The sequence below is a fragment of the Chionomys nivalis genome, unplaced genomic scaffold (assembly GCF_950005125.1).
Source record: "Chionomys nivalis unplaced genomic scaffold, mChiNiv1.1 scaffold_109, whole genome shotgun sequence".
Classification (NCBI taxonomy): Eukaryota; Metazoa; Chordata; class Mammalia; order Rodentia; family Cricetidae; genus Chionomys; species Chionomys nivalis.
Genome location: NW_026646991.1, coordinates 29,906 through 44,430, shown reverse-complemented (window position 1 = coordinate 44,430; position 14,525 = coordinate 29,906). Strand labels below are relative to the sequence as shown.

The following is a 14,525-nucleotide window of genomic DNA, read 5'->3' as shown; positions in this document are numbered from 1 at the left end:
TTTTTTATTTTTATTTTATTTTATTTATTTTCACATACCCCGTCGTTTACTATTTTTTTTTTAAAAAAATCAACTCCTTCCACACATGAAAGGACGTAAATACAGGTATATACACAGACCCAATTGATTTTATTTTATTTTTATGTATTTATTTTTCACTTTATTTTTTTTCACATACCCCATTTATTTATTTAATTTTTATTTTACTTTTTTTTTTAGCGGACATGTTTTAATTTTTCCTTCCCACTCCGGATACCCAGAGCCGGACACTGACCAGGCCAGGACCGGAACTCCTCGGTCGGGCAGGCCAGGGCGCTGAGAGGCGAAAAGACAAATCAAAATGAAAAAAAAAAAAAACACGTTTGAGTGAATGAACTATTAATAGATTAAAAAAAAAAACACCTCACGGAGGCGGCAGATAAACGAGTCCCCCCCCCCCCGCTGAAACTCTAATTAAATATTCCAAATTTACTTAAATATTCTAAATTTATTTATATTCTAAATTTAAATATTCTGAATTCAACTAAATATTCTAAATTTATTCAAATATCCTAAATTTATTTAAATATTCTAAATTCATTTATATTCTAATATATATAAATAATAATAATAATAATTTTTTTTGTTTTTGTTTTTCGAGACAGGGTTTCTCCGTAGCTTTTGGTTCCGGTCTGGAACTAGCCCTGTAGACCAGGCTGGCCTCCAACAGAATTATATTTTTATTTATTTTTTTAATTTTATTTATTTTTATTTCTTTAGAAATACCAATATCCATTTTTTTTAGAAATACCAATATTCTTTTTTTCTTAGAAATACCAATATCCATTTTTTTTAGAAATACCAATATCCATTTTTTTTAAAATTCCAATATCTATTTTTATAGAATACCAATATCCATTTTTTTTTAGAAATTCCAATATCCAATTTTTAAGAAATACCAATATCCATTTTTTTTAGAAATACCAATATTCTTTTTTTAGAAATTCCAATATCCACTTTTTTAGAAATACCAATATCCATTTTTTTAGAAATTCCAATATCCATTTTTTTTAGAAATTCCAATATCCATTCTTTATCCATTCTTTTTAGAAATACAATATCCATTTTTTTAAAGAAATTCCAATATCCATTTTTTTTAGAAATACCAATATCCATTATTTTCAAAATTCAATATCCATTTTTTTATAGAAATACCAATATCCATTTTTAGAAATTCCAATACACATTTTTTTTAGAAATTCCAATATCCATTATTTTTTAGAAAGACCCGAACCCTCCACGTTCTGTCCTGAAATACTCATTTATTCTGCACACGGTGCCCCGTCTGCACACGGTGCCCCATCACCGACGGTCGCGCGCCTGCGGGCGGAGGCCGGGACTCGAACTCAGGACCTGGGGAAGAGCGGGCGCCGGGCCGCACCCCCACCTCACTTCCGGGGTGGCCGCACCCCCACCTCACTTCCGGGGTGCATCGCCCGCAGAGCTCGGGCCCGCGGCACAAACAGCGGCGGCGGCCGCGGGTCAGCGCCGCCATGACCGAGGGAGCGAGCGCGAAAAAGCGTCCCCGGCCGCCGAGCGGCTAAGGCGAGCGCGAAAAACGGCGCGCCAGGGACCGCGAGAACCAGGGTCTCGCGAGACTTGCGCCGCCATGACCGCGCGAGCGAGCGGAAAAAGCGTCCCCCGGCCTCCAAGCGGGTAAAGCGAGCGCGAAAAAACGGCGCGCTAGAGAGCGCGATAACCAGGGCCTTGCGAGACTCGCGCCGCCATGACCGAGGGAGCGAGCGCGAAAAGACGTCCCCGGCCACCAAGCGGCTAAGGCGAGCGCGAAAAACGGCGCGCCAGGGAGCGCGAGAACCACGGCCTCGCGAGACTCGCGGCCGCCATGACTGAGGGAGCGAGCGCGAAAAAACGTCCCCAGCCTCAAGCGGCTAAGGCGAGCGCGAAAAACGGCGTGCTAGGGAGCGCGAGAACCAGGGCCTCGCGAGGACTCGGGCGCCATGACTGAGGGAGCGAGCGCGAAAAAGCGTCCCCGGCCGCCGAGCGTCTAAAGCGAGCGCGAAAAACGGAGCGCTAGGGAGCGCACGAACCAGGCCTCGCGAGACTCGCACCGCCATGACCGAGCGAGCGAGCGCGAAAAAGCGTCCCGGCTGCCAAGTGGCTAAAGCGAGCGTGAAAAAACGGCGCGCTAGGGAGCGCGAGAACCAGGGCCTCGCGAGACTCGGGACGCCATGACCGAGGGAGCGAGCGCGAAAAAACGTCCCCGGCCGCCAAGCGGCTAAGGCGAGCTCGAAAAACGGTGCGCTAGAGAGCGCGAGAACCAGGGCCTCGCGAGACTCGCGCCGCCATGACCGAGCGAGCTAGCGCGAAAAAACGTCCCCGGCCGCCAAGCGGCTAAGTCGAGCGCGAAAAACGGCGCGCGAACCAGGGCGCGGCCTCACGAGACTTGCTCCGCCCCCCCCCGAACCCCCCCCCCCGAGTTTCTGCGCCTGCGTAGTGGCCCAACCGAGCAGAAGAACTGTGTGTTTTGCGAACTTGTCAAAGGCGCCTTTCAGGGTGGATTACCGTCGATTCATGCACTGTAGCCCAGGCTGGCCCCGAACCCACGCTGTAGCCCAGCTGGTCCCCGAACCCACGGTGTAGCCCAGGCTGGCCCCGAACCCACGCTGTAGCCCTGGCTGGTCCCGAACCCACGCTGTAGCCCTGGCTGGTCCCGAACCCACGTTGTAGCCCTGGCTGGTCCCGAACCCATGTTGTACCCCAGCTGGCCCCGAACCCACGCTGTAGCCCTGGCTGGTCCCGAACCCACGTTGTACCCCAGGCTGGCCCCGAACCCACGCTGTAGCCCAGGCTGGCCCCGAACCCACGGTGTAGCCCAGGCTGGCCCCGAACCACGCTGTAGCCCAGGCTGGTCCCCGAACCCACGCTGTAGCCCAGGCTGTCGGGAACCCACGCTGTAGCCCAGGCTGGCCCCGAACCCACAGACATCCGCCTGACGCCTCATTTTAGTGCGCGCGTTGTCCCCGCATTGCTTGTGACGTAGCCGGAAGTCAGCAGCGAAGGACCTGGAGTCCCAGGGGTGAGGCCAGGACGGTGCTGGGACGGAAACCCTCGTCCTCCCCGGCCCCCCAATTCCATCCCTCATGGAAGAATTCTGAATACGGGCCGTCATGGTGTCCGGTCTCCCTTCCTCTACCCTCGTCTGCTGATCTAAGTGTGTCCCAAGCGATTAAATTTTTCTTAAAAAAAAATTTATTTATGGGGCTGGAGAGATGGCTCAGTGGTTAGAGCGCTGCCTGCCCTTCCAGGGGTCCTGAGTTCGAATCCTGGCAACCACATGGTGGCTCACAACCATCTGTCATGGGGTCTGGTGCCCTCTTCTGGCCTGCAGGCAGACACATGTAGGGAAAACTGTATATATGTATATGTATGAATAAAACTGTGTGTATATATATATATATTATATATATATAATTAATAACTAAATATTTTTTTAAAAAATTATTTAGCCTTTCTCTTCCAGCACGAATTAGAGGGCAAAAAGGCAGTTTGGTGTGTGTTACGGGGAATGTCCGGACTCCAAAGACCCTACGCTGGTTGGTTCCTTTTTCATCTTTTTTTTTTTTTTTTATTCATTTGCTTTTTATTTTAAATTTTTTTTTTCACTTGACATATCCGTTCCCGTTCCCCCTCCCTCCCCTCCTCCTCCTGTCCCCCTTCCTCCCCCGCCGCCCCATCCCCACCCCCTCCTCCTCGGGGATGAAGCCCCCCCATGCCCAGGCCGCCCAACTGTCCCCGTGGCCGGGTGAAGGTTGTACGACCCTCGTCACTACTTTCTTTTTTAAAATTATTTATCTTTATTTTATGTGCACTGGTGTGAAGGTGTCATTGTTTTTTTAAATAATCTATCGATTATTATGGACACAATTTTTTTTGTTTGTTTTTAAAAGATGTTTGTTTACTATGGATCCAGTGCCCCGTCTGTGTCCACACCCGCAGGCCAGCGGAGGGCGCCAGACCCCGTCACAGACGGCCGGGAGCCACCCTGCGGCTGCCGGGATTCGAACTCGGGACCCCTGGAAGACGAGGCCGCGCCCTCCTTAACCCCTGAGCCGCCTCAGACGCAGTCGGGGAAGCACGGACGAGTTCATTTCCTTTTGCTTTATTGTCTTATGCGGGATTTTGTTTTATGATTGGTTCCTCGGATGCCGGTTTGTTGTCTCAGGAGGGGCAAGAGGGTGTGCATGGGGGTCCTGAGTTCAAATCCCGGCAGCCACAGGGTGGCTCACAGCCGTCTGCAGTGAGGTCTGGCGCCCTCTTCTGGCCTGCAGGCACACACGCAGGCAGAACATTGTGCACATAATAAATAAACATTTAAAAAAATAAATATTAAAAAAGCACATAATAAATAAATATTTAAAAAAATAATATTCAAATAAATAAATATTTTAATAAAAGGAATATAATGCATGGAAAAACGTCTATTTTCCGTAAAAGGAGACACCGCAGCAGGGACTCCGCGCTTCATTCTGCCTCCCCGACTGCGTCTGTGACGTGGAATTTCCTGGTCTTAAACCCCCGTTTTTTTAGTATTTATTCCACGTTTGTGTCGTTTTTGAGAATTCTATGCACGCGTACGCCGCCGCCGTCGCGCGCGCTTCCCATCTCTTCCCTCCCCACCTCGACTCCTCGTGTTGTGGATTCTTGAATTCTTCCTCTGAAATTGTTGTGTATGCGCGGATATGTGTGCACGCACACTCACACACGCACACACACGCACGCACACGCACACACACGCACACACACGCGCGCTTGCTGTTTTCCAGCCTCGGTTTTTTTTTTTAATTTTATTTAATATTTATTTATTTATCATGTATACAACGTTCTGCCTGTGTCTACGCCCGCAGGCCAGAAGCGGGCGCCAGACCCCATCACAGACGGCTGTGAGCCACCATGTTGTGGATGCCGGGACTTGAACCCAGGACCTCGGGAAGAGCCGGCGATGCTCTAACCACTGAGCCACCTCCCCGGCCCCCGTGTTTTTTTTTTTTTTATTAACCTCGATCCACCCGATGACAGCGAACACGATTTCCCGGCCGCGTTGCTTGCGCCGCGGGGCCCGACCCCCGTCTCCTTCCGTGACTTTAAAGATTCCGCCCCCGACAGCCTCATCGTCTCCGTTATTTTCTTCCCCCCTCCGCCCCCAGTGCCTTTTTTATTCTTTTTTTCTTTTTTTTTCGGGGTCTCGGCGAGACCAAGGCTGAGAGACCCACGCCGCGCCGCCGCCGCCGCCGCCCTCACACCGTGGTGATCTGGTCGACCACGCGGGTGCCGTCCACGCCCGCCATTTCCACGCCCTCCCCCTCCTCCCGCTCCCCCTCCCCCCCTCCCCCTCCCCCCTCCTCTTCTTCTTCGAGGGCGGCAGGAACGTCAGCATCACGGGCAGCACGGCGCAGCAGTGGAACAGCGACACGGACGCCACGAGGAGCAGGCAGCGGAAGAGCGTCGCGGTCAGGTTCGAGGGCGCCGCCGCGAGAGGAAAGAGCCCCGCGCCGAAGCACAGGAAGCTCTGCAGCGCCGCCGCCCCGCGCGCCTCCAGCGCCTGCCGCACCCACTGCGTCCGCGTGCGGCCCCGGCCGGGCACGAAGGCGCAGAGCAGCGGCGCGCAGCTGCCCGCGGCGTGGTTGAGGCCGTAGAGGAGGCCGAGCACGGCCACGCAGTCCAGCCGCACCCCGCACAGCGCCAGGAACCCCACGACGCCGAACTCGACGGACGCCGCCGCCAGCGCCACCCACACGGGCGCCAGCGCCGCGTCGCCCGCCAGCAGCGCCGCCAGCAGCAGCAGCAGCCCCGCGCCCAGGCCCGCGTGCCGCAGAGGCGCCGCCACGGACGCCGCGTACCGGTCCAGGAACACGAAGGACGGGTTGAAGGCGATGAACTTGACCCTCGACGTCACCGAGAGGCGGCGCAGCGTCTGCAGGAGGCCGTAGAGCTCCTCGCGGTCCGCGTCCATCGTCTTGGCCACCAGGAACATCCTCGACGCCACGATGTCCACGTCCTCGCCCGCGCCGTCCGCGCCGCCCGCGTCCGCGCCGTCGGGGCGCGGCGGCGGCAGCGGCGGGCGCTTGGCGAAGATGATGTCCTCCTGGAAGTGCGCGTACCGCGGCGAGCGCAGGAAGGGGCCCCGCAGCAGCTCGGTGAGGTTGCGGCGCGGGAGGTCCGCGGCGGACGCGTTGCGCGCGCGCAGGAAGCCGAGGAAGCCGTCGAGCCACGAGAGGCGCACGAAACCCGCGGTGAAGCCCAGCACGGCGTCGCGCACGGTGGCGTTCCAGTAGTCGATCGACTCGTAGACGTAGAAGCCGATCACGGGGCTGTAGGCGCTGAAGTAGCGGCGCTGCGCCGCCGCGAACTCGACGGTGCGGGGACGACGACGCCACCACCGAGCCCGGGTCCGAGCCCCGCGCGCGCCTGCAGGCAGCCCATGAGCGCGAAGGACACGAAGGCCAGGTACAGCAGCACCGCGAACGGCTTCACGTACGTGCTCGTCACCCACGCCGCGTAGCGCCGCATCGCGGAGCCCAGCAACCCGGGACCCTCGACGGCGGCGGCGGCGGCGGCTGCGGCGGCCTCGGCCTCCGTCCCGGCCTCCGCTCTGGCCTCAGCCTCTGCCTCCTCCCCGGCGGCCTCCCGCAGCACCGCGCGGCGGGCAGCAGGCGTCGGAACCAGGGCGGCTTCCCCGCGGGCCCCGGGTCGCGAGGTGCGAAAGGCGGCCGCCCCGGTCCCGAGTGCGAAAGGCGCCGCCCCGGCTCTCCAGGTGCCCCGCGGCGACGAGGGCCCGAGCCGAAGAGGGAGAGCAGGAAGAGGTAGCTGCAGAGGACGGCGACGCAGGCGTCGCAGCAGAAGACGCGGGCGGGCCTCGATGTCGGTGAAGGCGCTGGCGCCGATGCCGAAGGTGGCGAGGTGCATGGCGGTGCCGAGGGAGAAGGGCGGCAGGGCGTCCGCGTAGGCCTGCGCCGCGCGCTCCGGCACCGGCTGCTCCGCGCGGGTCCGGCGCCACGAGGAGAGCAGCTCGAAGGCCCCGTGCAGGCCGTGACCTGGAGAGGCGGGGAACGGGGAGAAAAAATAAAAATAAAAAAGAGAAAAATACAAAAAAAAAAAGGTCAGAGGGAAATTTTTTGCAGGCGCGGATCTCTGCAAAGATGGCGGCGGGGAGGGAGGGGTCCGGGTCCCCGTGCAACCGGCTTCGGGGGTCCCACGTCGGGGGTGCAGCGGAATCCGGGCCGGCGAGGGCGCCCCGGGCCTGAGGAAGCCGGGTTGGGTTTCTGCCCGCAGGATTCGCACTGATGGCACCGTGGGGGTGGGGGGGCGGGAGGACGGGAGATCCGGGGCCTCCCCTGAGCCCCTCGTCCGTTTCTGCACCTGGACCCGTCCCGTGGCCCCCACGGCCCGCAGAGCCGAGCTCCGGTCTCCCCTCGAACCCGGGCTGGCGTTCCTGCCGTGTGCGTGCGTGTGCGCGTGTGCACGTGCGCGTGGATTTATAAAAATCCATGATTTTTGTGGTATCACAAAGAAGCCGAGTCCCACCTAGTTTCATTTCCTCTCCCTTGTGCACTGTGTGTGTGGCTCCTCCCAGAGTGCTCTGGGGCACAGGGGGGAGGGGACGGGGGAGGAGGAGGGGGAGGGGAGAGGAGGAGGAAGAGGGGGGAGGCGGGGGAGGGGAGGGGAGGAGGAGGGGGGGGGGGAGGAGAGGGGAGGGGAAGGGGAGGAGGAGGGGAGGAGGGGGGAGGAGAGGGGAGGAGGGGGGAGGGGAAGGGGGAGGAGGAGGGGGAAAAGGGGGGAGGGGAGGAGGGGGAGGGGAGGGGGAGGAGGAGGGGGAAGAGGGGGGAGGGGGAGGGGGAAGAGGGGGGAGGGGAGGGGGAGGAGAGGGGAGGGGGAGGGGAGGAGGAGGGGGAGGAGGGGGAGGGGAGGGGGAGGAGGAGGGGGAGAAGGGGGGAGGGGGGAGGGGAGGAGGGGGAGGGGAGGGGGAGGAGGAGGGGGAAGAGGGGGGAGGGGAGGAGGGGGAGGGGAGGGGGAGGAGAGGGGGAGGAGAGGGGAGGGGGAGAAGGGTGGGGGAGGGGGAGGGAAATGGGAAACGGGGAGCAGGAGGAAATTTTACTTAAAACAAAAGAATAAAAAATAAAAAAAATTAAAAAAATTAAAATAAAATAAAAATCCAATAAAATTCCTGGAGGGCTTCGCACCGGCGTCTCCCCCCCTGCCGGGGAGTTCCCATGGAAAGGGCAACGCGGTGGTGTCTGAAGAGAACCGTTCTGCTGTCCTTGGAGAAAAAGAACCTCGTGACCCCCCCACCCCCCGACACCCTCCCATCAACAAACAGCAAAAAAAAACAAATAAAAATGAACCCGAGGAGGGGCCCCGCACTGACCGAGCACCACGAAGGGGACCCCGAGGCAGGTCGAGTTGTACTTCCCGCCCGCGAGGTGGATGATGCCGGCGGCCGCGAGCGTGGCCAGGCCGAGGCTGAGCAGCGCCAGGAGGCCCAGCCAGGGCTCGGGGCGGCGGCGGAGGCCGCAGCAGCACCCGCGGGGGGCCGAGCACCCGCCCAGCAGGGCGGCGGCGGCGGCGGCCAGCGCGAGGCCCGCGAGGAGGTAGCGGCCCGCGACGCGGGTGCTGCCCTGGAAGTCGTCGGCGAGGGAGGCGGAGGTGTAGGGCAGGACGCGCACGTGGTGGCCGTGGGCCGCCTGGAAGCGCCGCACCGCGTCGCAGAAGCTCGACTCCCAGCGCGCGGCCACGGCGTCGTGGAGTTTGTTGACTGACTGCAGATAGTAGGTGAGCTGCACCGCCTCGGCCGACTTGACGCGGTCCTGGCTGTGCACGGTGACGCCGCCCAGCTGGTGCCCGTTGAAGACGGCGCGGCCGTCCTGGAGCCGCGTGACCGGGTAGGTGATGGCGAAGTTGGTGCGGTTGGCCGCGCGGGCTAGCCTCAGCTCCTCCAGGACGTGGATGATGTCGTCCACCACGCAGGTCTTGTCGTGGTTCAGGACGCAGATGTGCGCGAAGGTGTAGTTGAAGCCCGGGCGGGGGACCTGGATGCGGGTCACGGCCGCGTGCAGCTGCGGGGGGGGGGGGGGGGGGGGGCAGAGAGAGAACGCGGTTAGATTTCATTTTTCTCTTTCTTATTTTTTTAATATTTATTTATTTATTATTATTTTTTTAATATTTATTTATTTATTATTTTTTTCTTATTTTTTTAGTATTTATTTATTTATTTTTCTTATTTTTCTTTTTTTACTATTTATTTATTATGGATACAATATTCTGCCTGCGTGTGCACCTGCAGGCCAGAAGAGGGCTCCAGACCCCATTACAGATGGTTGTGAGCCACCATGTGGATGCCGGGACTTGAACTCAGGACCTCTGGGAGAGCAGGCGACGCTCTAACCACTGAGCCCCCTGCTCCCCACTCGCCCTGTCTCTCTCTCTGTGTCCGTCCGTCCGTCCGTCCGTCCGTGTCCGGGTGGAGCTTGGTGCCCTGTCCCCGTGTTTTCTTTACGCTGCTCAGCGGGACAAAGGGAAGGACGTTCGGAGAGGAGTCCAAAGTGTGCACACACACGCACACGCACACACACGCACACGCACGCACACGCACACACACGCACTCTCTCTCTCTGTCTCACACACACACACACAAAATAGCACGTACAAGCCGGGGCGGAGGTGGCGCACGCCTTTAATCCCAGCACTCGGGAGGCAGAGGCAGGGGGATCTCTGTGAGTTCGAGACCAGCCTGGTCTACAAGAGCTAGTTCCAGGACAGGCACCAAAACCACAGAGAAACCCTGTCTCGAAAAATCAAAAATAAATAAAAAATAATAAAATACAAAAAAATAAAAAAAATGAAATATGAAAATAAAAAAATAAAAACTAAAAAAATAAAAAAAGAAAATATAAAAATAAAAAATAAAATAAATAAAATATAAAAATAAAAAAATAAAAACTAAAAAACTAAAAAAATAAAATAAATAAAATATAAAAATAAAAATTAAAAATAAAAAAATAAAAAAATAAAATATAAAAATAAAAAAATAAAAAATATAAAAATAAAATAAAAAAAATATAAAAATAAAAAATAAAAAATAAAAGAAAAAGAATTCTCAGCACCGTCTCCGGCCTCCACCCACCCATCACCAGTGGGGCCATTGTTTTCACCATCATCATGACGTTTTTGAAAAACATGTGTTGCTATGGGTGCAGAGGTCGTGAGTGAATAGACAAACCTGCCGTTCGTCTGGGAACCGCCTGGGAAGCTATAAAAACCGGGACATTTCCGCTTTGAAGTCACAGTTACGGATTTTTCTGCCGGGGCCTGCGGGGGGCCGAGGACAGGACGAGCCTGGACCCTGCCGGAGACCCCGCGCTTGATCGGGAAAACAAAAGCCCTGCGTATCTTTCGCGTTTAATGCATTGATAATTAAAAATAATGTTTTATTTTGGGGTATCTGGAATGGATCATCTACCTATCTGTGTATCTACCAGAGAAAAGTAGCCAAGAAAATAATATATATAATACATATATAACCTTATTATATTATACATATATTAATATATAAAATATATATGACCTTATTAAATTATATATATATTAATATATCATATTTATAACCTTATTAAATTATATATATTAATATATCATATATATAACCGGACCGAGATAACGTGATTTCCAACAGACTTTTCCTGCTGCTCTCTCAATCCCATTTTGAAAAGTCAAAAAAAATTTTTTTTTTTTTGGCCACAACACCGTCCACTATGTTTTTTTTTCCTTTTTACGTTTTTCTCTCTATTTTTGTTCCTAATTCCTGAAAAAAAAACCACGATGCCTCCAGCGCCCCGTGCAGCCCCTAACGGGTTCCTTCCTGCGGCCCGGCAGCGCCCACCAGAGTCAGGCGCTGCTCGAGCTCGGCCGCTCCCCCAAGTTGAGGAGAGGGAAGGAAAAAAAGGGGAAAAAAAGGGGGGTGTGGGGGTGCTTGTCCCCATCTTCCCATCCCCCTGCCGTAGATCTGCCGAAAACGGGGTTTGCGTTGATCTTTGTCATTATAGGCTGCTGCTGTTTGCTTGTTTTGAACCAGTCAAAAGCAAACGTAAATCACGCAATCGCAAAATGTCTGAGGTGCCCGGTGGCCTGAGAGAAAAAAACAACAAAAAAACCCAATGGAAACATCTTGGTGCGGGGGGGGGGGGTTCAAGGAGAAACATAATTTGGTAAAAAAAAATAAATAGATAAATAAAAAAATAAAAAATACGGAGCGTTTTCAAGTGGCCACGCGCCGGGACTCACACCGAGCGGCCTCCCTCTGGTTTATCTGATTTTATCTGATTTTATTTGGTTTTGCACCCGCGGCCTCTCCCCTTTCCCGCGTCCGGGCGTCCCTCCTCGGCTTCCCCTGAGACGTATCCATAATAAATAAAATTTTTTTTAAAAAAAAAAAAGAAATTCTGGAAAGTTTTCCTCCGTGTGCATAATAAATAAATATATATATATTTTTAAAAAAATTTAAAAAAATAAAAGAAGAAGTTCTGCGAACTTTTCTGCCCTTTCGCGGCCCCATCCTGGCTCCTCCGCATCCGGCGCTCACGCAAACCCCAAAAACCGAACCGCACCGCCCCGTTCTCTCTTTTTCCCCCCACAGAAACTTCCGTTTCCGTCCCAAACGGCACTGAAAAACCGGAGTCGCGCGCACCGTCTCCCCGCTCCCTCGAACCCAGACCCGGGCACCGCGCTCCGGGGAGGCGGAAGATTCGAATCCAGGGCCGGTGTAGCCGGAAGATTCGAATCCAGGGCCGGTGTCCCCGGTCCTCCCCGCCCTCCTCCTCCTCCTCCCCGCCCTCCCCGCGCCTCCCCGACCCCAGGCCCACGGCGACCAAACCGAGCGCGCGGACCGAAGCCGCCGCCGCCGCCGCCGCCCCAACTGTTGCGGCCGCCGCCGGGCCAGGGCGGAGGCAGCGCGGGCCGGGACCGGGGGGCCCTGGGGAGGGCGGCGGCGGCACCAAGGCTCGGGGTGGCAGCAGGAGGGGACCGTGCATCCAGCACCCAGGCTTCGGGTAGCAGGAGGAGGGGGACCGTGCATCCAGCACCTCTTGGGGTAGGAGAAGGAGGAGGAGACCGTGCATCCAGCACCTCTTGGGGTAGGAGAAGGAGGAGGAGACTGTGCATCCAGCACCTCTTGGGGTAGGAGAAGGAGGAGGAGACCGTGCATCCAGCACCTCTTGGGGTACCAGGACGAGACCGTGCATCCAGCACCCAAGTTTGGGGTAGCAGGAGGAGGAGGAGTACCGTGCACCCAGCACCCAAGCTTGGGGTAGCAGACAGAAGGGACCCTGCGTCCAGCACCCAGGCTTGGGGTACCAGGAGGAGACTGTGCATCCAGTACCCAGGCTTGGGATTGCAGGAGGAGGAAGAGACCGTGCATCTAGCACCCAGACTTGGGATAGCAGGAGGAGGAGGAGACTGTGCATCCAGCACCCAGACTTGGGATAGCAGGAGGAGACCGTGCATCCAGCACCCAGGCTTCGGGTACCAGGAGGAGGAGGAGTACTGTGCATCCAGCACCCAGGCTTGGGACAGCAGGAGGACGGGGAGACCGTGCATCCAGCACCCAGAGTTGTGATAGCAGGCGGAGGAGTAGTACCGTGCATCCAGCACCCAGGCTTGGGATACCAGGAGGAGGAGGAGACCGTGCATCCAGCACCCAGGCTTGGGATGGCAGCAGGAAGAGGACCGTGCATCTAGCACCCAGGCTTGGGGTACCAGGAAGAGGATGAGACCGTGCACCCAGCACCCAGGCTTGGGACAGCAGGAGGAGGAGGAGGACCGTGCATCCAGCACCCAGGCTTGGGATACCAGGAGGAGGAGGAGGACCGTGCATCCAGCACCCAGGCTTGGGATAGCAGGAGGAGGAGGAGGACCGTGCATCCAGCACCCAGGCTTGGGATACCAGGAGGAGGAGGAGGACCGTGCATCCAGCACCCAGGCTTGGGATAGCAGGAGGAGGAGGAGACCGTGCATCCAGCATCCAGGCTTGGGGTAGGGGGAGGAGACCGTGCATCCAGCACCTCTTGGGAGAGCAGCAGGAGGAGGAGTACCGTGCACCCAGCACCTCTTGGGATACCAGGAGGAGGAGGAGACTGTGCATCTAGCACCCAGACTTGGGATAGCAGGAGGAGGACCGTGCACCCAGCACCCAGGCTTCGGTTAGCAGGCGGAGGAGGAGGAGTACCGTGCACCCAGCACCCAGACTTGGGATAGCAGGAGGAGGAGGAGGAGTACCGTGCACCCAGCACCCAGGCTTCGGGTACCAGGAGGAGGAGGAGTACCGTGCACCCAGCACCCAGGCTTCGGTTAGCAGGCGGAGCAGGAGTACCGTGCACCCAGCACCCAAGCTTGGGATGGCAGGAGGAGGAGGAGTACTGTGCACCCAGCACCCAAGCTTGGGATGGCAGGAGGAGGAGTACCGTGCACCCAGCACCCAGGCTTGGGATAGCAGGTGGAGGAGGAGGAGTACCGTGCACCCAGCACCAAGGCTTGGGATAGCAGGCGGAGGAGGAGGAGTACAGTGCACCCAGCACCTTTTCGGATAGCAGGAGGAGGAGGAGTACCGTGCACCCAGCACCCAGGCTTCGGGTACCAGGAGGAGGAGGAGTACCGTGCACCCAGCACCCAGGCTTCGGTTAGCAGGAGGAGGAGGAGGAGTACCGTGCACCCAGCACCCAGGCTTCGGTTGGCAGGAGGAGGAGGAGGAGTATCGTGCACCCAGCACCCAGGCTTGGGGACACCCGCACCTCCCCCCCCCCGCCCTCACCTTGAGCACGAGCTCGGCGTGGCGCCGGTCCAGCATGTTGGCCTTGCGCGCGGAGGCGACGATGACGCGGCCGTAGCGCCCGGGCGTCCGCAGCCCCGCGTAGAGGCGGTGGCGCGAGCGGCCCTCGGGGAAGAGGCGGTCGGCGAGCGCGCGCTCCACGCGGGCCAGGCTGTGCCGCGGCGCCAGCAGCCGCTCCACGCCGCGCTCCACGCCGCACCCGCCCAGGCTCGCGCCCAGCAGCACCGACACCAGCACCGGCGCCGACGCGAACAGCACCGGGTGCCGCGCCACGGCCCGGCCCAGCCGCGGGAACAGACACGGGCGCGCGGGGACCCCCACGCCGCCCCCCGCGCCGCCCCCCGCGCCGCCCCCCACGCCGCCCGCGCCGCCGCCGCCGAGCATCCTAGGGCCTGGCGCGCGCGCGCGGGGGCGCGCGGGGCGGAGGCGGCGCCGGAGGAGGCGGCGGCGGCGGCGGCGGGGGGGGGGGGAGGAGGGAGGGGGGAGGAGGGGGGAGCGGGGAGGAGGGAGGGGGAGGAGGGAGGGGGAGGAGGGAGGGGTAGGAGCGGGCCCGGCGCTCTCCCGCAGCCGCGCGCCCAGCTTCGGGGTCCCCCCCCCGCACCCCCTCCCTCCCGCGCGCCCGCCCGCCCGCCGCGCCCCACCCCTGCGCCCC

General features: G+C 57.4%; 2 protein-coding genes across 2 annotated transcripts in view; both read right to left on the bottom strand.

Moving 5' to 3' along the window:
- LOC130869229 (patched domain-containing protein 1-like) overlaps positions 1–2,114 on the bottom strand; it is a 9,135-nt gene extending 7,021 nt beyond the window's left edge. Inside the window, exons 1-2 of the mRNA XM_057761226.1 lie at positions 2,088–2,114; positions 1,460–1,928 (exon numbers count right to left, since the gene is read on the bottom strand). Of these exons, the coding sequence (XP_057617209.1) occupies positions 1,460–1,928; positions 2,088–2,114 (496 nt within the window). The remainder of the gene's footprint in view (positions 1–1,459; positions 1,929–2,087) is intronic.
- A 2,235-nt stretch (positions 2,115–4,349) lies between these two features.
- On the bottom strand, positions 4,350–14,235 carry LOC130869233 (patched domain-containing protein 1-like). The gene is given in 8 exon segments (XM_057761230.1): positions 4,350–5,387; positions 5,390–6,418; positions 6,420–6,461; positions 6,463–6,642; positions 6,702–6,908; positions 6,910–7,091; positions 8,423–9,110; positions 13,856–14,235. Coding segments are annotated over 8 exon segments (2,457 nt in total). The 5' UTR covers positions 13,892–14,235; the 3' UTR covers positions 4,350–5,294.
- Between the last annotated feature and the right edge of the window lie 290 nt (positions 14,236–14,525).